General features: G+C 50.8%; 1 protein-coding gene across 1 annotated transcript; it reads right to left on the bottom strand.

The window, feature by feature from the left end:
- Positions 1–10,072: 10,072 nt before the first annotated feature.
- Positions 10,073–17,203, bottom strand: SST (somatostatin). Its single transcript, XM_038146115.1, has 3 exons — positions 17,088–17,203; positions 11,442–12,465; positions 10,073–10,578 (listed from the first exon to the last, which is right to left on the bottom strand). The coding sequence occupies exons 1-3, from the start codon at positions 17,186–17,188 to the stop codon at positions 10,366–10,368; spliced, it is 1,338 nt and encodes a 445-aa protein (XP_038002043.1). The 5' UTR covers positions 17,189–17,203; the 3' UTR covers positions 10,073–10,365.
- Positions 17,204–20,335: the final 3,132 nt, after the last annotated feature.

Here is a 20,335-nt window from a genome sequence, read left to right as displayed (position 1 = left end):
TGCTCAGCATCTTGCAGGATTTGCCCTCCTGCATCCTGCCTTTTAATTGCTGACTGATTGTAATATAGGATTTTATTTTCCCTATAATGACTCTTGGGGCCCCCAGATGTTCTCCTCAAGTGTGGTTGCGTCAGCACTAGAGATTGAATGACTGATACCAGCAATTTTTACAGCTTGAAAGAAGAGAAATATGTGAAGGGGATTTAATTTAGCTCCAATATTGTGTCTTCATCTTCAAGACTCTACAAAAAAATGACACCAAAAGGTTATTTTACAATGAGAGGAGGGAGAATTAGCCCGAGAGAGGGAGAGATCACCAGGCTGGCTTTCTAATATCAGTTCATTACAGAGAACACATTTGCGCAGCCACTTCACTGCTGCTGTTAATTTAAACTGGGATGATTAAAAGCTGTAATTGCACCATTTTAAATAAATGTCCACTATCTGGGTTATTATATTTTTAATTAGTGTGTCTCTGTCAAATGTTTTTATCCCTCTGATTGATTTGTTTATACTGTATTTATTTATAATTCCTTGATCTCCATGACCCTGCTACCTTCTGAGAACACAGTTTGATTGTGATTTCAGCAAATGGAAGAGGACTGAACCAGGAAAGAGCAAAAGGTACCAGGTCAGTTTTCCCTTATGAGATCTTTGTAGCTCTCCTTCTTTGTCTCATGACCCAGGTGCTCTTCTGCTCTTTTTTCTTCCCCAGGGCTGTGGGGGAAGATGAACAGCCTGGAGAACTGTCTGGCTGGGAGGCAGGAGAGAGGAAAATTGAACTGTTATCCAGCAAAGCTCAGCCTGTGGAGCTGGCAAGAGCATCATCCTGTCTGTTAGGACCCATTCCTTAACCATTGCTTCACAGGCAGGAACCTGCTCCTGTGGTGTAAGTTCCAGAATAAACACTTAGACCCATGATATCCCGTTGCGTGTTGTTGTCTGCCAGGGGCAAGGAGCTGCAAGCACGAGTGACTTGCAGAGATCATGATCTGGATGCTCAGGGCACTCCTGAGAGCTGCTCTGGGGCTGTGCTGTGGGGCACCTGAGAGAACACTGCTGCTGAGAATATTTGAAAGGCTGCTTGCTCCTGTAGGACTCCAGGACATCTCTGCTGATGTGTTTATCTCCCATCACATGCAGTATCTGCAGGACAGGGACTGCTACTTGTTCTGTACCCACTACAGGAGGCTTCTGATGGCTGGCAAGCGCTCTGAGGCACTCTGATAGCATGAATGCGTAGTTTGCTGCCCAGCAAATATTGCAAAGCTTCCAAACACTTCACTTTCCCCCTTTTCCTACAGTCTCTGGAACCCTTAAGGAATGGATCAGGCCTTCAGCATAATAGAAAAGGGGTCTGCACGTGTCCCCTGGATGCACACAGTGTGTGGCATCACCATATCAGCTCTGTCAGCTTTTTAATGGCTTTTCCTCTGGCAGTGATCCAGATGCAGCACTGCAGCTGCTGTGTGGGGCAGGGGGAAGCCTGGTGAGAGCCCATGGCCAGGGAGGCTTTTGCAAAGGGAACATTCTTACTGGGCAAAATTCGGTGTGGATTGAGTCACAAGGCAGTGGATGGACAGACTTACCAGGTAACTATACTGGCATGGTGTTTGGGCATCTGTAGAGAGCATTTCCAGGAATGAATGCTCATGGGGCACTTGCTACTAGGAAAAAGGGAGCACAGCACTGGAGGAAGCCTCCTGGAACAGCACATCCAGTTGCCTGACCTCAGAGTTCAACACGGATATGAATTTGCTCTTAGAGGGCCACATACAGGGCAGCCAATTATGTTGCATGTAAGTGACACAGCTCCACTCCAGGTATGTCCTTTAGCACAAAAACAGGGGGTGTCACAAGGACAGAGCAGCAAGGAATGAAAGAACAGAACCTCTGCAGGCATCAGCCATGTCCTCATTGTGAATCCTCCAGCTACACAGCCAGAAAATTAGGCAGAAACCACATATGAGCACCAAAGCATGATTTCCTGAGTACTTGAGCAGCCCCTGGGCAGGTACAGCGCTGGATGAATGGGATAGGTGAGAGGGTGGCCATGATTTTGTAGCAACATTAGAGAGAATTATAGTCTGCAGCAAACCAGTCATTTTGGTCATTCAGAAAGGGTAATTACACTTTGAGATCTCTGGGAGGTAATTTTCTTGTTGGCTGGTAATCAGCCTGTGTGTTACTTTTTTCTTATTTTAATTAAAAATATTGGTTTGCCATGTTCACCAGGCACCTAGCTCGCTCTGCCCGAGCACAAATGCTTAATAGCATTTTGTAATTGACTGAATTGTCTATTAGTAAAAAAGCCTTGTAATTTAGTGAACATCATTGAAGTGCTTACTGTTACACCTAACACAAAGCTAAGGACTCCCACCTTAAGAACTTAGAGACAAGAGGGATGTTAAAGACAAATTAAGGCGATTTTACATGAGAATAGCAGTGTACTCGGAAAAGTGGAGTTGATGGATGGGCAGGGTGAGGCATTGGCATTCTGCAGTCGTCCATAGCAGCTCTGCTCTCTCAAACACTTTCAGTCTGACAAGTGAAAGAGGGTTTGAAAGTCAATGTATTGATTTTACCTAAGAGAAACCCACAACTTTTACAAATCACTTTCTCCTCTGAGCTTCCTCTTGCAACCTTTGTCTTTGGAAGGCTCCCTGGGCAACTGGTGGTCAATGTTCAGGAAGGTAGAGATACTGTTTGGATGCCCTGATCCCTCCCTCACATGGGAACCAGGGCAAGGTTGGTCTGATACTTTGCTAACTACGAATATTATAATGCTGGAAAATCCCATGGCAGGGCTCCAGTGAAGGCTTTCCAGGAAGGGTCAGCACAGAGCCGATCCTCTGCCCTGGACAGATTTGTGTGCTCTGTGCTCAGTTTTGACCCAAGTATCGGTGTTACCCACCTTGCTTTTTTTAAAGGGCAAAAAGAGATAACTCACATGGTTATTCATGCTGGAATTTATTCTTTATTGGTTTGTGGCTCTCACAATCTGCCCACTGATGTGTGGAGGAGACCCGGATAATTCTGAGGTCCCAGTGCTTTTCCTGCTGGTGGTTCTTCCTGCCCTGAGGGACATCACCCCAGGGAGAAACATGATATTGGCATCCTTGCAGAGGACCTGACTAGCAGGGAATCTCTTGTGGGCTGTTCAGCTTGCAGGATTGTGTTGCTTCTGCAGGGTAATGGCTGTTGCTGCAGTCTTCCAGGTAGCAGGATGGCATCAACTCCTTCCCCTTCATGGACCCTCCTGTGACCTCTATGGTTCTAAAAGGAGATGTTTCTACCTCAGGGTATTCCCCAAGGGAGGAGGAGGAAGAAGCTTCTCTGGTGTCCTGTTCTGTCTGGATGATGCCTCGGTTTTGCTTCACACAGCTCTGCAAGAACAGGGAGAGGTTTTCTATGGAAAACTCCAACTTCCCCCTGGGCACTTTTTCTTACATTCATGTGTATAACTCCTCTAGACCTTCAAACTCTACTCGGAGAAATTTTTCTAGAAAATTATTTCTAAAATATCATCTGCTTTGTGTTTTGCAATCCTGCGAGCTGCCCTGGGCAGCTCCCCTCCTGCTCCTACAGTTCTTTCACTTGCCCTGTGCTTGGCAGTAGGACTGTCTGTCCTTTGGAAGGAAGCTTCCACCTCAGAGTCAGCTGCATCCCGAGTCAGGGTGAGGTGGTCCAGCATCCTCACCTTTGTCGGCTTGCACAAGTTATGCAACAGTTTTCAGGGTCTGCAGTGGGACTTTGTTTGTGTGCTGCCTCAGTGTTTCCTGTGGAAGGTCTTCATGAGCGTGTGGGCATCCAGCAGGATTGCATCCAGGCTGCTGCTGATGGTGCCTGGCAGAAGCCACGTGATCTTTCATAGCCACTTGGCCATCAGCTCAGAAACTTATCTGGCTTGTCCTCAGCAGTCAGGCTGCCTTGGAGCACAAAAGATCAGCATGTGGTCAGATTTTTCCAACACCCCCTTCATGAGGACATTAATGCTGTGTTAGTTTCTGATTTTCCTCTATGTCTCCATTCAGGAATTCTAGCACTAAGGTAAAGAGGTTGTTCATTACACCCTTAAGCATTTCCACTAAGGCCTCCTGAGCCAGTTTCTTCTCCTGGAAGACAGAGTTAGTTACAGGATGACACAATTACATCACAGAATGATTTGTTCCTTCCCTTATTTCTTATCTTCTTCCTGCCGCTCGTTGATAAACTTGATTGATTGAAAGCTGGCTACAGGGAACTCATTAATGTGCCCAGACATGGCTTCTACTTTGTTCCTCTGTCTCAGGATCTCCTCAGTTTTTTTCTTTGCCTTGTTGCTGGTGTCAGTATCACCACTGCTAATGTGACAAATAAGGGAATTGATGGTGGAGGTGACGTTATGACATGTGTCATCACTGTCTAAAGAGATAAGCAGGGTTTGGAATTCAGGGTTCATATCTAACTGGATTATATCTTTCAGTCTAAAGAGATTGTGTTTTCTGCAGACCAGCCTTCTCACTTGCTTACTTGCATGTGGAGGCAATGTCTGGGGAGCCATATCCACAACTGAAATTTCCTCCTTGAGAGCAGGGGCTCTGGCTTCAAGGGTGCCTCTCTGAATGCTGGCAAAAGACTTCACATCTTGTGTTTGAACCATGCTGAGGTTTCTCATTGAAACATATTGTTGAAGAAACTCTCGACCTGCCAGGTTCCTGTTTTGCAATATGACCCAGCATCCTCATATGTTCTTCAGGAAGATCCCCAGCTGTTTTGAACAGGCTAATTCCTTCCTCTGCCCCTGCCACTGCTGCTTAGACTGTGACGTTTCAGAAGATCTGAGTGAATGAGAGGATGAAAAACAAAAAATGCCAAGGGAAGAAGATTTACATGGAAGCAGTTTCTTGAAAGTTGCCATTAGGACAAACCCACTGCATTTTACCCTAGGTAGAACACTTAGGTTATTATCATGTTATTTAACTTTATTCTAGCACGTTAAAAACTGGCAACTGTGACATGAGAAATGCCCTTTAGAAATGAGAAGCAGGCAGTTTGGGAAAAAAAAAAATCCTTGTCAGTGCAACAGCACTGCCTTCATCCTGACACATCTCTGGCCCCCAAAAGTGCTGCTCCATGGAAAGCCCCTCTTTGCAGGACCTCTGACTGCAGCCCATCTCCCTGTGGTGAGGTCGTAGCCAGAGGTGGAACAGCTCCTGGCTCAGAGGACCCTCATCCTCAGCATCTGGGCACACACGGACCTCGAGCGGGGCTCTCTGTGCTCTTTGGCTCTCTCTGCTGGCTGCAGAGCACCCCGATCCTGGGCTTGCGCTCGGCGCTGTCCCCCCAGTGGCACCCTCTGGGGAGCGGCTGTGGGGGCCAGGCACACGGGGTGAGGAATATTGTGTTTGAGCCTCTCGGAAGAATCACAAACCCTGCCAGGCACAAGAACTAAAGCAGGAAAAAAGAGCTGCCAGAAAAGAATTACAAAAGAGCTTTGCAAATGTGACAGCCGATTTCCAGAGGGATCCTTTTTCTTCCTCAGCCGTCAGCAAAGGGAGAGGTTTTCCTTGTAGGCAGAGTACAGAGCTCTGTGTAAGGGAGCAAATGATCTACCTCGGGCAGAGCAGCACCGGGCTGATTGCCGGGCTGGGAGGGAATCACTGGCTCTGGGTCTGTGCCTGGGACAGCTCCTAACAGGGGTTGTGGGATGACTATGGAGGGCCTGGAGCATCTCTGAGCTCTCCTCCTGGGAATGCTTTTCCAGGGCTGGAGGCCAGAAGTGCTTCATCCTTCTGCACCACAGAGCACAGCAGGCTGCTGCCTGCAAGAGCCAGCTGCAAGGGAGGGGGAGGCAAGCAGTGGAGAGCATCAGGAGGGATGCTCTGTTGTTGTATGTGAGATCAAGTCGCTCTCTCTCTCTTGTCCAGCAGCCAGTCTCGGTGATAAACATTGCATTATTTATGTTTTCTCAGGGAATATCTTTGTAGAAAATACTAGGGTCCTTTGTTAAATTAATTTTGTTAATTGAATGACCAGGTGTGATTCTTTATCAGATGATGCTAGAAGTAATTGTTCGTGGCACAAACTGGCATTTTTACTATACATATGAAGAAAACTGAACATGTGGGGTTTTTTTGTGACTTTGTTGTTTGTTGTTTTTTTTTTTTTAATATTCTACAAGTTGTTTATGGGGTAAGTTTTCTAAGACTGGGATACAAAAAATTTTCTGAGATACCCAGGATCTGGCCAAACAGCTATTCTCAGAAGTGTAATTGGGTTTTGGGAAAAAATAACAAATAACTCCCTAATAAAATAAAGACAAAGGTGAAGAAAAAAGGAATAAAAGTGTTCTTTATTGCATTATTCTGGTGATAAGCCGACAGAGAGTCAGAAGGTGTTCAGTGTGCAAAGAGTACAGTCTGTTCCTTTATCATAATAACTTTTATTGCTTAGGTATATCTTCTCTTACCCTGCTCAATAGCCATCCTGCTGCTTTGCTTGCTGAGAATTAGGACTCTGTTGCAGCAGTGAGTGCTTCTCTCCAAGCACCTGATGCTCACCCATGTGGGGGCTGGGGGCAGATCTGGTGCTCCTCAGAGATGCTGGGAGTTGGGTGGGATGAAGGGGAAATTTCCTGTGGTGCAAGCAGAGGTCTGGGAATCTGAGATGTTCCCGGTAGCTGCAATCATCTGGGGCAATTCTTGTGAGGAGCCCCAGAGGCAGAGTAAAGGCAAAGGCACCACAGAGCATCTTATGAGCTCTTCTGGAGGGAGGAAACTTGTGCCCATGGGTCCAGGTTCTTGGTCTTTTCTGCAGAGCCAAAAGGAGTTAGATGGTGCCAGAGTGGACTCAGGAGGTGAAATCTGGGTCCCACAGGTACTTCCTCCTAGCACAGCTGTTTGTCCCCAGTGAGCCTTCTGGACCAAGGAAGACTTCTCTTTTTTACCAGTTAGAACTGCACCTGAAAAATAATCTTGGCCTGCTTGCTAGATCAAGAGACACCCCCCAGCATCATTGGAGACTTTGCCTTTGGGGATGGCTGAGAAGCTCCTCACTGACTTCCTACAGGTCATGTATGTTTCCAGGCCTTATACAATTTTTCTGGTTTTCATCAAGGGCAACTCTTCAGGCAGCAGTTTCAAGCCCTTTTATGTTGTTCCTTACAGACATTTCTCTGCATTGCCTCAGATGAATCACCTGCTGATGAAGGTGCCTGCTGGAGGAGCATTACTCGGGTCTCACCATGGCACCAAGAGCAAGAGGGGAGATGAATCATCTGAGTGTGGATCACCACAGCCCCTAACCTCCCCCAGACCCATGCTGAGGCTGTCCCTCCATGGAGCCTCCTCTCTGACCTGCAGAGAACGTGGCTTGAGGACCCTCCCAGAAACTGCTCTGCTCTTGGGCAGCTCTGGCCTGTGTGCTCTACCTGTGTGCTCATCCAGACTCAGCCTTGCCCAGCAGGAGTGCTCCCAGCATGGAGCACTGTTCCATGGCTCCGTGTCTAGGGATTGAATATACTTATTTAGTCTCTTTAGCCCATAACTCTCACATATCAAAAGGGAAAAAGAAATATTTCTTTTTCTTTCTAGTCTTTTTAGCTCGACATGCAAAGACCATCTCCTGCATCATGTTTGCACAGCTCCCAGCACCTGGGATTGCTGGCAGTGCCACAGTGCAATTACATCTGGTGATACTGCATTTAATGCCTTCTAAGCCAGCTCCCCAGACTCCAGGAACTCCTAAGCTGACACAAGGAGCAGTTTGTCTTTCTGTCTTCTGAACTGGGGACCTGCCTTCACCAGTACATCTTCATTAAGCTTCCCAGAAGCTGCCATGGCATGCCATCAACTGCATTGAAACAGGCTGGTGTAGCTTATGAATCACTGTCTTTAATTCCTGCTTGTGACTGGGAATCATCCTCATCCCTTTTTGGGATGAGTTTCACTCCGGCAATTGGCAGGATTAACCTCCCTTCAGAAGCACTGGATGAGCATTATGAACAAGGGGAAAAGCCTCAGGCGAGTAGTGGTCTATTTATATCCCATGAAAGATGGACTCTGTGCATAAGAATATTCAAGCCCCTGGCCCCTCCACCCCCCTCCTGTTCTTCTAGCTGCTCTCTTGATGCTGTCTCAGCACTGAAAAATTAGCTTCTTCTTGAAAGCTAGGAGAAACCTCAGTCAACACAAGAGTGAACAGCCAGGGATGGGGAGGTCTCTGCTTTACTGAATCCCCTCAAATCTGCTCTGTTGAGGCTGCACAGCAGTGAAGGAATCAGATATGAGCTGGACAATTACTGTCTCCTCACAGAGTCTGTCTCCACATTTTCAAGCAGGGTCCTATTCTTACCCTGCCTGCATTTTGAAGCTTATTACTGAGCTAAATTACCGGCACTTCTCAAATATATTTTTGGAGGCTTTTCCCTGCAGTGCATCCCTGTCCATCCCACAACAGTGAGGTAATCCTGCACCCTCCACAGCTGCACCAACTGCAGAAACACAGGGCTCAAAGAAGGTAAGGCTCTCTCCCTGGCCCCAGAAAGTGCTGTGAGGACCATTGTGCCCTGCCCAGTCTGCACTGCACCCAGCTATGGCAGAGAGGGTGAGCCCCTAAACCCAAGCTCCCAGAACCCCAAGGTACTGCATGTGGAGCAAGCATTTCCCCAGACCACACCATAAAACCTATCCCACTTTCAAAGAAGGAGGAGAGAAGCTCCCAGGAGCTGGGGAGACACAGGATCGTGTCACAGCAAGGCTTCTCCAGCAGGTGCAGGATCCAGCTGGGCCAGCAGCAGTCCTTAGCCCTGCCTGCAGCACAGGCTAAGCCACGACTGCCCTGCTCCAGGGAGGGAGGGCAGAATCCAGCCCTGCCTCTGGCCCCTCAGAGGGGCTGATACCAGCAGCTCCCCTCCCTGGGCATGTCCCTGTTGCCTTTGCCTGTTGCCTTTGTTTGTCGAAGAGCCCAGTGAGATCTGTAGCAGGGCTGGGATTTCACACTTGGCACCGACAAGGGATTCACCTTCCCCTCAGCTCGTATCCTACAGCCCCCTGCCTACAGGGAAAGGAGGTGCAGACCAAGAATGAAAACAATGGTCCATGAGCCATCAAGAATGATGCCCCACAGAGAGCTATGCTCAGCACAGACCAGAGGCAACTTAACAAGCCTTCAGCTGGGGAATCCACCTTCACTGGAGTCCTGCTGAGCCCTCCACCCATAAACATGTCTGAAATCCCCCATTTTTCACCCTTCTTTCACATATGATGGCTACAAAATACTTATTTTTAATCCTGACTGATGAATTTCTCATCAAAGTGGCACCTTTCCCCTGTGCAGGATGTTTGCTCTACGGCTCCAATTCACCTGTGAGTGTGTGGTACAAATCAGCACGGCCAGAAAGCTGAGACTCTGCAAAAGCATGAAAAGATTTTCTTCCATTGAGAAAATAATGTTTTTCTCACAATGCTATCTCCTACACTGCTGAAACCTTCAATATTGTCTTTCAAGATGATGAGGTGGGTAGAAAAACTGCTGTGACCAGTTCATTAGATGGAGAGGGGCTGGTGTCATGGGATTAACATCTCAGCTTTACAGGGATGCGAAACCTCCCCCTGCACAGCAGAACAAAGGAAAACTTTGAAGGAATCCCAGGAACAGTGTTTGTCAGGAATGCTGCAAGGAGTAAAATATGCCAGGTAAGGAAACCTTTTCGTTCCTGTGCCTGAGGAGGGAATGAGATGTGTGGTGTAAACTCGTACCATGAACTACTTGTACCATCCCCGTCACTTGAAATACGCAGCTGAGATTTTTACTGATCCCTCTGGTGATGGGTGTAAATCCTGCAGACTGACTTGAAGCGCCAAGCGCTGTGGATTTGCCACAACTGCAAGGATTTGATAGCTAAAATATCACTGTGGCTCTAGTTCTTTTAGTAAGACCACAGAATAGATATCACATTACGATACGCTGCGTGTGTGTGTGCATACGTGTGGATGTGGACGGTGTTGGCTGCCCTGAGACAGGCAGCGTTCTGAAGATGAGCAGCCTGAGAGCTAACCTCAGTTTTCTCATTGACCACCGAGCCTCAGCATCACCGTTTGAAACATAAATTTTATTGCAACAGAGAATTAAAAATAGTACATTTGAAAGAGTTGCAGAGTGCATGTCATCAAAGAACTAGTCAGAAATCACAACTCAAGCAAATCATGTACAATTGGAACAGAAAGTTTTATTAAAACAAGTGGAAATCAAACTCAAATTTTCCTTGTTTGTTTAATTTCACCATAACTGTGGATTGTGTATTTACAGTCTTCGCCTCTTGTGGTGAAGGTTCTGCTCAGGGCAGGGCAGGGATGGATAGGGAGGAGAGGTGGGTTTCAAAAGCTAACAGGATGTGAAAGTTTTCCAGAAGAAGTTCTTGCAGCCTGCTTTGCGTTCCCGGGGTGCCAGAGCGGGATTTGAGTTAGCCGAGCGCTCCAGCTCCAGTCTCACTTCATCCTGCTCAGCCCCTCGGGACAAGTCCTCAGACTCCAGGGCTTCATTTTCTGTCTGACTTGGCTCTGAAAGCAGTTCTGCCAAAAAGTACTTGGCCAGTTCCTTGGGGACAAAAGACAGGGAAAAAGAGATAGAGAGACCACAATTACTCCTTGATTTTTGGGGGCTCACCACTCTGTTACTCTAAGACTTCTCCGTGGCCAGATTAGAGACGTTCAGGATGCAGGAGGAGAAGAGGAGCCCTGGCTTTCCGAAGAGCCCAGCCTGACAGCTGCTATGCAGCGATTGTGTCTATGGCATCTACCTGGTGTGAGGAGCAGACTGCTGTCCTGTCCATGACAGGGAATGAACTTGTCTTTACCCTCTCTTCCCACAGCTCCAGCACTCAGCGAGGATGCCACGAGCCTGCTGCTAAAATGACAGGGGAAAGGTCTTTGGGGGAGCTGGCAGGGGAGGTTGAATTGGTCACCATCTCACTGGAACTTATTTTTCTTCTAGTTCCTCCAAGCCTCAGCTGTCACCCAGCAAGGATAAGACCATTGTTCTGTGCTCTGGGAAAGCTGCCTTCGTTCTGCGACCCGGAGAAACCCTTGTGAGCTTCACCAGCAGCTCTGCCCTGTGCTCCAGCAGTGCCTGCTCCTTACTGACCACCAGCACCCAGCTGGACTGCCTCACCTCCCAGCACCAGCTGCCCAACCTGTCGATGGCTCAGCCCCGGCGGGGACCCGGGGGATCTGCGGGGAAAGGGGGGGTCTGCAGCAAGGAACCGGGTGTCTGAAACAGGGACATTGGGGAAGTCTGGCAAGGAGCGGGAGGGGTCTGCAGCAGGGGTTCCAAGGGCTGTGACAGGGAGCGGAGGTTCTGCAGAGGGGAATCGGGGTCTCTGGAGAAGCGGGAGCCTGCAGCGCGGCCGTCGGGGCGCCCGAGGGGTACCCGCGGTGTCCGCCCCGTCGCGGGGCTCTCACCTGCTTCCCGGCGGCGGCGGCCAGCGACTTCTGCAGGAACTGCCGGAGCCGCGGGTCCGAGGGGGCGGCCGAGACGGTGCCGAGGGCCAGGGCGATGGAGAGCAGGGCCAGGGCGCACTGGAGGCGGCACGACAGCATCTCGCCGGCGGGTCGGGCGCGGGAGGCGGCGGCGGGAGGCGCTGGCGGCTCCGCTGCGGCTCGGCTCCGGCGTTGGGGATCTCCTCGCCGCCCGCCGCCTTTATAAACCCTTCTCCTGACGTCAAGGCGGGGGCGCCCCCCTCGCCCCACGCCGCCGGGGGTGGGTCTCTGGGACGGGGGGGGGAAAGGGCCCGGGGATGCTCCGCTCTGCCCGGCGCCGGCCAAGCCTCCACGGTTCCCCCTGAGCTCCCCTCCCCTCTGGCCGCCCCCGGTCCCCGTCCCCAAATCACCGCCCTTCCAGAGCTCCCGACTCGGCCCGTCCGCTCCCTCCTTCCCGGCCTGAAGCCCACCGGAGCGGCGGTGGGGGGTCCCGGCCGTCACCGCCCACCCGCGGCTCTGACCCAGTGCCCGAGGGTGAAGCCCCCCAGCAGCCGCTCTGCCAAAGCCCCTCGCCCTGGAGCCGGGTCCCGCCCCGTCGGTGAGACACGGTTTCAGAATCCGGGGAGCTGCAAAGGGTCCCCTAAGGGCGATTGCCTCCGGCTCCTGCAGGGGGTGGGGGTGCTGAGGTGCCCTTGGGGGTCCTTTTGCCTCCCCTGCCCCTGTGGGTCTCTCCGGCACCGGTCCGTTCCCAGGCTCCCTCCCGCGGGCAGCTCCCGGGGCAGCGGGAGCCTCCGGGGACAGCGCCCCAGCTCCTGCCGTGGCTCGGCCGCTCCGGGAAGCGATAACAGATCTGTGCCTGGCTCGGGGCGTGCTGGTCCCTGGCTCAGCCTGCGGGACCCTTTTCTCCATCTCAGGGTCGCTGGACATGCTGGTCCCTTGGCATGCACCTGTCCCACTGGGATTCTGGGACACTCTTCCCCACTCCTCCAGCCTCCCCGTGAGATGGCTGGTGCCCACAACGGGAAAAGCTGCTTCAAACCCCCTGAAGGATCAGCCTCCTCCGCTGTTTCCCAGCTGGCAGGAGCAGAGCAGGATGTGCTGGAAAGGGCATCTGTTGTCAAAAAGGAATATCAGAATCTCTCCTATCTCAATTTCCAGCTGAGGAAAGTCAAAGACTTGAGGGGAGAAGAATTCAAGTACTGCAAAAAGGTCTCCAGAAACCTTCAAAATGACATTTTGTTTAATGATGAATTAATGTGCATCCCATGCCCCACTTTCAACCCTAGTGCTGCTGTCTGGATTAGTTGAAGCTGACCAGGGAGTGTGAAATGTGAAACAAAGTGTTCCTGCTCTGTTTCACAGTCCAACATGATGAATTGGTGCTGGTTGCTGGTTCCAGACCAGGCAGAACTTTGGGCTGCGCTGCGAACTGCCCTCTCTAGATGGTGCCTCCCTTCCTTTGTGCAGTGCAGCTCTGCAGCTTCACATAGCTGTCATCCTCTTCATCTTTCCCAAATTGTGGAGCAAAATTAATGAAAATCATGAGATAATAAGCCTTCATTTGTAGCCCATGAGACCCTGAGGGACGGGTTTACTTATGCTGCATTTATAGACAGTTTTTCCCCACCTGCCTGATGTGGACAAGGCCCAGCTCCGTGCTTCTGGGACCCTGTCTGTCTTCTAGCACTGGTCTTGCTCTGGGGAAACCAGTGGAGAAGAATCAGCCCCTGCTCTGGCTTAGAAAAATTCCCTTGCTTTGGGCACAGGGTACAGCCTCCTACCAAGGCCAAGAGAAGTGATTGGACCCAAAAGGGCAGATTGTCCCTAAGGGCTGTGACTGTCAGAGCTTTTCTCTCCACCAAGATCCTGTGTTAGCAGCTGGACCAGCATCTCTCTCCTCCTGTGGGCAAAGAAGCAGAGCCAGTCCTGTGTGTGGCAAATGGCCAAGGCAGCAGATGCCAGGGCACCAAACCTATCCTGGAACTCTGCCTGCCGTCAAGAGAGGATTCCTAGGAAAGGATTCTCTCAGCAACAATAACTTTGCCACTTTTCTAGATGTGCCAGTAGCAGCAAGCTGGGCTCTCCATTCTACTTACTCTGAGAACAGAGTTGTTTTGTAGCCCCCGGGCTCTCCTGCTTGGCACAGCCCAGCCCAACTGCACCACGCTGAAGTGCAAGCCTGGGCCAGCTTTGCAGAATGCTCCAACTCTGCACCAGCTCATCCCAGGTCCCACAGCCCAGGGCAGTGCAGCCTACTTGGGTTCCACCTTGGAGAGGAACAGAGATGGGAATGGGAGACAACACTGGGTTATTTCAGACTCCCCTGTGGCTTACTGGAAACTGTTACCTAACATCCCCTGCCACTGCACAGCAGGCAACTCTCCAGGCTGGCACCCCTTCAGTCATTCAGTGCATCACCCCAAGGAGATGGGGACGCTGGGAACTCCCATCACTCCAGAGCTACCATCCTCCCTTGGCTTCCACAGTGATGGATCTGCCCTGAAGTGCCAGAGGGGTCAGTTCAGCACCTGTATTTCTTAGACCACTACAATGGGCTGGAGTGCAGCCTTGGACTGCTGCATAGGATGGAGAGCTGTGCTACATTTCATCACCCTTTGGACCCACCTGGACGCCAACACAGAGATGAGAGCTGTAGGAGCTGGCACAGTGCAGGAACAACCTCATTGGTGAGTTCCCCTCTTTCTCATTTCCTGATAACTTCCTGTGGGGCCAGCAGGACTTAGACACACCTACTGGGATTTTGCAGAGTTGCATAGCTCAGTCGGAGATGGATGGGTTCCGTGTGGGCTGGCAGGGATGGTTTCAGGAAGTTGGTATGGTCCTGCTGCCATCAAATGGGGTAAGATACCAGACTTGATTCCTAAGGGATTTTGAGAGGCCATTCTTGATATCCTTCCCAAACCCAGGCTGCTCAGCGCCTTGTTCTTCCTCAGCTACCCACAGCACCTCTGTGTGCATGAGCCCAGCTCTATTAAAGATGTTCAGACCAGAACTGTTCCTTCCCTGTCTTCACCCACACCTTGTTTTTCATTTTTGCATTTACTCAGCCCAGTCCTGTCCAGCCAGCCCTCCCTGGCCACCTGGCAGTGCAGGGCATCCAGCTATGGAACAATAATACCCAATGGGACTTTGGGTTGGAGAAATGTTGCTGGAGTTGTGCTCCTGACAGTCCAGTTCCAGGCAAGCACAGACCATCAGTCACACTGGGAATTCCTGGCTTTGATGTTCACCGGCTGCTATAGCTTTTCCAGGCACATGGGGACAAGGCTTGGAATATGAGGTTGGCTCTGACTCCCATCTCTCTGTGCAGCACTGGAGCTGGGTGACCATCCCTCTGTTTCCCTCTCTGCCTGAGGGAGGCTGGAGGAATTCCATCGGTGTTCCCCAGCAACAGGGAAACAGTGACCACATGGAAGTGTCTTGGATTTGTCCCACTGAATTTCAGAAGCTCACCTGAAGAAAGTGTGGTTGATTTCTTCTCTATGGTCACACCCTCCATCAGGACAAGGCTAAGCTCCTGAGCCAGAGCAGCTTCAGAAAGGCTCTGACATCCACCTTTTGGGGAGTTTATCTTTTTGAGATTCAGCTGAGGTTATGAGGCTGGTGAGGCAGGATCAGAGACAAAGTTTTGATGGGACTGTTCCCCCAGAAATAACTCAGCCTGTTTAAAGGAGAGAAACGGAACTCCCATGGGGACTGAGCCTTGTTGACAGATACAGTGTTGAATGGACCGAAGTTCTCAGGTAATGTTTGTGAGAATCCTTCTGATGTTCTCCTTCTGAAAAACTTTTGTTTCTTTTCAAGGAAAATCTGAAGGAAAAAGACCACGTGCTTTGGTTCAGAAAACCACCTTGTGCTGACCTGAAGGAACCAGCAACAAGGGAGTGGAGAAAGGAAGTCCATCTGCTCCCTACAAGTCTGGACTGTCTCCCACAGAGGACTCCAGGGGAAGGGGTAAGGGCAGACCTCCAGATGTCCTCATGGCTGGTGCAGGCAAGGAGCAGCGAGTGAGCTGCAGATGGATTTACCAGTGTCCCTTCCCCCAGCTCCTCTATAGGATCAATGTGCTCAGAATTTTTTTGCATTAATTCTCCAGCCAGATAAATCCATCATCCGCTGGGCTGTGGCAAAGGCAATTCTGTTCCTTTCTTTCTGCCACAGCACTGCAGGGCATGTGGCTTTGCAGATGATTGAATTGCACTGAATTCCTGTGACTGCTTCCTTACCCCCACGCTTCCAGCTTGCTCCAGGGACCCAGAGCAGTCCAGCAATGCCCGGGTCTGGGTGCCCAGGCTGTGTGCTCGGCAGCGAAGCGTGCCCTCTGCTGTCACCGCAGCCGCCAGCCCGGCTCCCATTGTACCTTATCTCCCTCGCTATCAGCTACAAAACACTCTCCACACCCTCAGCTCTGCTTCCACGAGCAGGACAGTTTTGCCCTGGATCACTACCTTGCCAGCAGGGAATACTGCTTTTCTTTATATTCTAGTGCTCAAACTGCGCGGTGATCGGGGACCCAGGGTGGTGGCATTCCTCACACTGCCTCTGGACTTGCAGCTGGTGCTCTGGGGCAGTGAGGAAGCTGCTACAACCCCACAGCTCTAGCAGCTTGCTGGAAATCTAATAGAGCAGGTTCCTGCCACGGGAGATCCAGATGAGTGGAGAAAGGGTAGTCAGTCATGCCTGGGTGATAATAAAAACCAAGAGCTCCATAAGGGAGAGAGCCTTTGGCTGAATGGTACCATGTACCCCTGGAATGGGGCACAGAGACAGCCGCAATGTCGGGGTTGTACATGGACTTACAACAGCCCAGAGAGGTTTCTGTTTTTGTAGTAAAACTTGGGCACAGTTCCAAAAGAATTTGCCTCTCCATCAATTACAAGCCTCTGGGATTTCTGCTCCAGTAGCAAAGAGAGAAGACAGTCAGGCTGTGGAAGTTCACAGAGGTGGAATTATAGTACCTAATTTTTGAAATGTCTCTGTCTAAGAGCCTGAGCTGTGTTTAGGATTTCTGGTGCTGCTACCTGAGATTTATTCCCAGTCTCAGCCACCTAGGATACTGCTATGGCATCCATAGGGCTGATAGCAGCTGCCTTGAAGGGAAAAGGGAAAGAGAGAGGGAAGAGAAAGGGGAAGGGAAAGATATGGCAAAGACAAGGGAAAAACCAACACAAACACTTTCAGAAACAAGGCTGAAAAGGCTGAGCTAAGAGTGATGTACCAGGTATAATATGAGAGTTAAATACCAGGGTATTTATCTATACTACTGCAGTGGCTGCCAGGAGTCAGGGCTGTGTTTGGGACCATACAGAGAGATGCTGGCCTGAGCTGTGAGGAATTATTAGCACAAGGAAAGAGATGATGGGTACAGATGGATGAGCACATAAAATCAGGAAATAATTATCTCTGCTTTGTCTCTGTATATAACTCTCCTCTATTAACTCCATCTCTGTTCAGCCTGGAAAAGGCCCTGCGGAGAACTTATAGCATCTTCCAGTGCTAGGATTATAGAAAGTCAGCGATGGACTTTATACAAGGATATGCAGGGACAGGACAAAGGGGATGGCTTTAAACTGAAATAGGGTAAATTTAGGTTAGATATAAGGAAGTCATTGTTTACTGTGAAGGTGGTGATGAATGGGTAACCTAGAGAAGCTGCGGATTCTCCACACCTGGAAGAGCAGGCTGGATGAAGCTTTGAGCAACTCCATCTTGCGGAAAGTATCCCTGTCCACCGTTGGAATGGGATGATCTTTAAAGTCCCTTCCACCTCAAACTGTTCCATAATTCCAGGGCTGCGTGCTGAAACTCCGTCTTCCACTGCCCTCTTGTGGAGACTCGGCAGAATGCAGAGGAGCGCCCCGGCCCGGCCCCGGCCCCGGCCCCGGCCCCGGCCCCAGGGGTCGTCCATCAACGCTGCCAAAAGAAATAAAGCATCCCCTCCCCTAGCCCTGCTCACTCCCCTGGAGTTTGAATCCCTATTTCCATGCTAGGCCCTCCTGGCAACCAGCCATTCCACAGGCTTGGTGGTGACCTTCCCTCCGAATGCCAGCCTGTCTCTGAGGCTGGGTTTTGCAAGGGCGAGCAGCCCAGCAGCACGGACACGGGCAGGGCCGAGCAGCTCAGCGTTTGTGGGTATAATGCAGGCGTAAAGCAAGCGTAGGGCAGCTCTGTGTGTGCCGGCTCCCTCGCCTCTCCAAACACCATCCGTGCCAGACGCCCGCAGGCCTTTGACCGAGGATTGCTATCGCTTCAGCTGAACTGCCCGGAAAAGCCATGACATCACTGTTTAAAAAAAATTAAAATCCGTCAGGAGGAGGAAACCGTGCTCCGGGAAAATACAGTATTTATTTTGCAAGTGCAGCTGAGCAAGTCAATAGGAAATAGAGGTCGTGGCTGCACAGCTGCTTTTCTAGGGCAAGTGGAGCTGTCAGTCCAGCCCAGCCGCTTCCAAAAGTGACAACTGCAGTAACCAGAGAGGTGGTGAGCTCAAAGGCAAGCAGGTCCTGACAGGGAGGGGAGAAACCTAAATATGTGTGTCAAATGAGAGCAGTGTGTCAAAACCCTGCTGTGAGGACAGCCAGCTTTACTAAACATTAAAAACCCATCTGAGAAAGGTAGAAAGGGAAAGCGAGTGAGGGAATAAGGTGGGAAAGCAAGGTTTTGCTATTGTTAATGCTCAGGCAATGATCCATTTGTGGTCATTTTCCCACCACCCTGTGTCTAAGACAAGTAAGTTGGTGAGGGCTCAGTCTTTGGGGTAAAAAATAGGCTCTTGCCCAGAAGGATGCTTGGGAAGACCTCACTTCATGAAATGCCCGCCCCACAGCAGGCAGGCGCTTGCTGCAGGCTGCCAGGCAGCCGTCCTGCCTGGCCAAACCAAACAGGAGGAGACAGAGGCTGGCTCCAGCTCATTGCTCAGCCCTCGCCTTTTTGTGAGGTTTCTTCACATGCCAGCAGGTCTGGGCTGCTGGGAAACAAGCCAGAGGAGCTGGGGGGTCACAATATCATAGAATGTCTTGTGTTGGACGAGATGTTAAAGATCATCTTGTTACAACCCCCTGCCATGGGCAGAGACACCTTCCACTGATTACAGTTACTCAAGGCCTCATCCAGCCTGGCCTGGAACATTTCATGGATTTGACATCCACAGCTTCTCTGGGCAACCTGTTCCAGTGCCTCACCACCACCATGGTAAGAATGTTTTCCTAATAGCTAATCTAAGTTTACCTTCCTTCAGCTTAAGGCCATTCCCTCTTGTGCCCCCACTACATGTCCTGGTGAAAAGTCCCTCTCCAACTCTCTTGTGGGCTCCCTTCAGGTACTGTAGAGTGCTCCAAGGTCTCCCTGGAACCTTTTCCAAGCTGAACAATTCTCTCAGCCTGTCTTCACTGAAGATGTATTCCAATCCTGCAGCCAGCTTGTTGTCTCTCCTCTGGACTCATTCCAACATGTCTTCCTTGTGCTAGGGGCCGCAGAGCTGGGGGCAGTACTCAGGGAGGAGCCTGGCAAGACCAGAGTAGAAGTTAAACTTTTAAACTTGCATCCTGAAACAATGTGTTTATTTAGAGGCAAACAGGAAAAGGCAACTGCATTGCCTTTAGACGAGCACAAAAAGCAACACCTCAAAGATGCCATAAGGAAGAACGGCGGAGCTAAATGCCACACGCTCACAAGGATGAGGAACCAGTCACTCTATCCAGGTCAGCAGCCTGTCCAGATCCAGAGGCTATGCTAAGCAAGACAATTCCTCAGGTGAAACTTTTCTAAGAATAGCATTGCTGTTACAGTCACTTATGGGGCCCAAAAGCACCTTCATAGCTCCTGGTCCTAAAAACATTCAGATGATGTCAGCAATAGTTGTCTCAGCCTGCTGTGACCATCCGAAGGCCAAGTCAGAGCAGCAAGGATGCTGCAAAACAGCAAATTGGGTCCCCCTCTTCTTGGCATTTTCTTGCCATGCAAGGCTGCTTTGGTTATCTCACATCCACCTCTGTCCCAGGGTGTGTTGAAATCCTTCTCTTCATCTCCAGCTCCTCCTAAGTGCAGCCCTTCCTGACCCTGCAAACAGCCAGGCCCTCCCCTTCCTGCTGGTGCTTCCAAGTCCCCCCACTGTGAATCATCTGGCAAGCCCTGAGAAAAAGTTATCCATGAATTAACTAAACTCAAAATGAAACTCAGACCCCACCCCGGGCCGTGCTGAGCCGTGGCCGGGCTCCACACCAGTGCTGGTTCCAGCCAGTCCTGTCTGTGTAATAGAGAAACTTTCTGCCTGAGGCTCTTCGATTTTCTGAAAGCAGCGGAGCAGCACAGAGCTGCTGGGCTGCCTGCACACAGCCTGGGCACTCGGAGCTTCTCCCAGCACAGCACAGCCATCCAAACAGAGCAAAGCAGCTCCTCTTCCCACCAGGGCGAGCCCAGGGACTCCCTCGGGCTGGGCTGTCTCAGCTCTGGCCCAAAGCCAGCGTGCAATGGCTGGAAACAGAGATGCTCTGGGCCAGTGAGGTCCTGGATGGGGTGACAGACCCTGCTCCCCTGAATCACCCCACAAGGCAGGCAGAACAGCAGCCCCCCCATCCCAGGCTTTGAGAAGAGAGAAGCAGCAGGCAGTCATCTTCCCTGAGCAACTCTGACAAGTGCACTGGATTCCAGGAAATATAAATAACTACTCAGCCATCTGGAGCTGTCCCTGGGCTGGTTAGCAAAGGCTTCTCCCAGGCTCTGCCCTGCTCCCGCTGGCTACTTGGTGCCACTCAGAAAGCACCAAGAGGGTGACACAGTCCCCACCAGGATCCAGAGCAAACTTGAGTCTTGCTCCTGCCAGAGAGCACCCTCACTCAAGGCTGAACGAGGCCCTG

The sequence above is a fragment of the Motacilla alba genome, chromosome 9 (genome assembly GCF_015832195.1).
Source record: "Motacilla alba alba isolate MOTALB_02 chromosome 9, Motacilla_alba_V1.0_pri, whole genome shotgun sequence".
NCBI classification, from domain to species: Eukaryota; Metazoa; Chordata; class Aves; order Passeriformes; family Motacillidae; genus Motacilla; species Motacilla alba.
The sequence above is the reverse complement of the archived record's forward strand: the minus strand, read 5'-3'. Positions and strand labels throughout refer to the sequence as shown.

Coding starts and splice junctions, on each gene's coding strand:
- SST (XM_038146115.1), bottom strand. CDS start 17,188: ATGGAGTTGCTCAAAGCTTCATCCAGCCTGCTCTTCCAGGTGTGGAGA. Junction 12,466..17,087: donor CACCTTCACAGTAAACAATG/ACTTCCTTATAT, acceptor TGTGGGCACCAG/CCATCTCACGGGGAGGCTGG. Junction 10,579..11,441: donor CCGCCGCCGCCGGGAAGCAG/GTGAGAGCCCCG, acceptor TTTGTCCCCAAG/GAACTGGCCAAGTACTTTTT.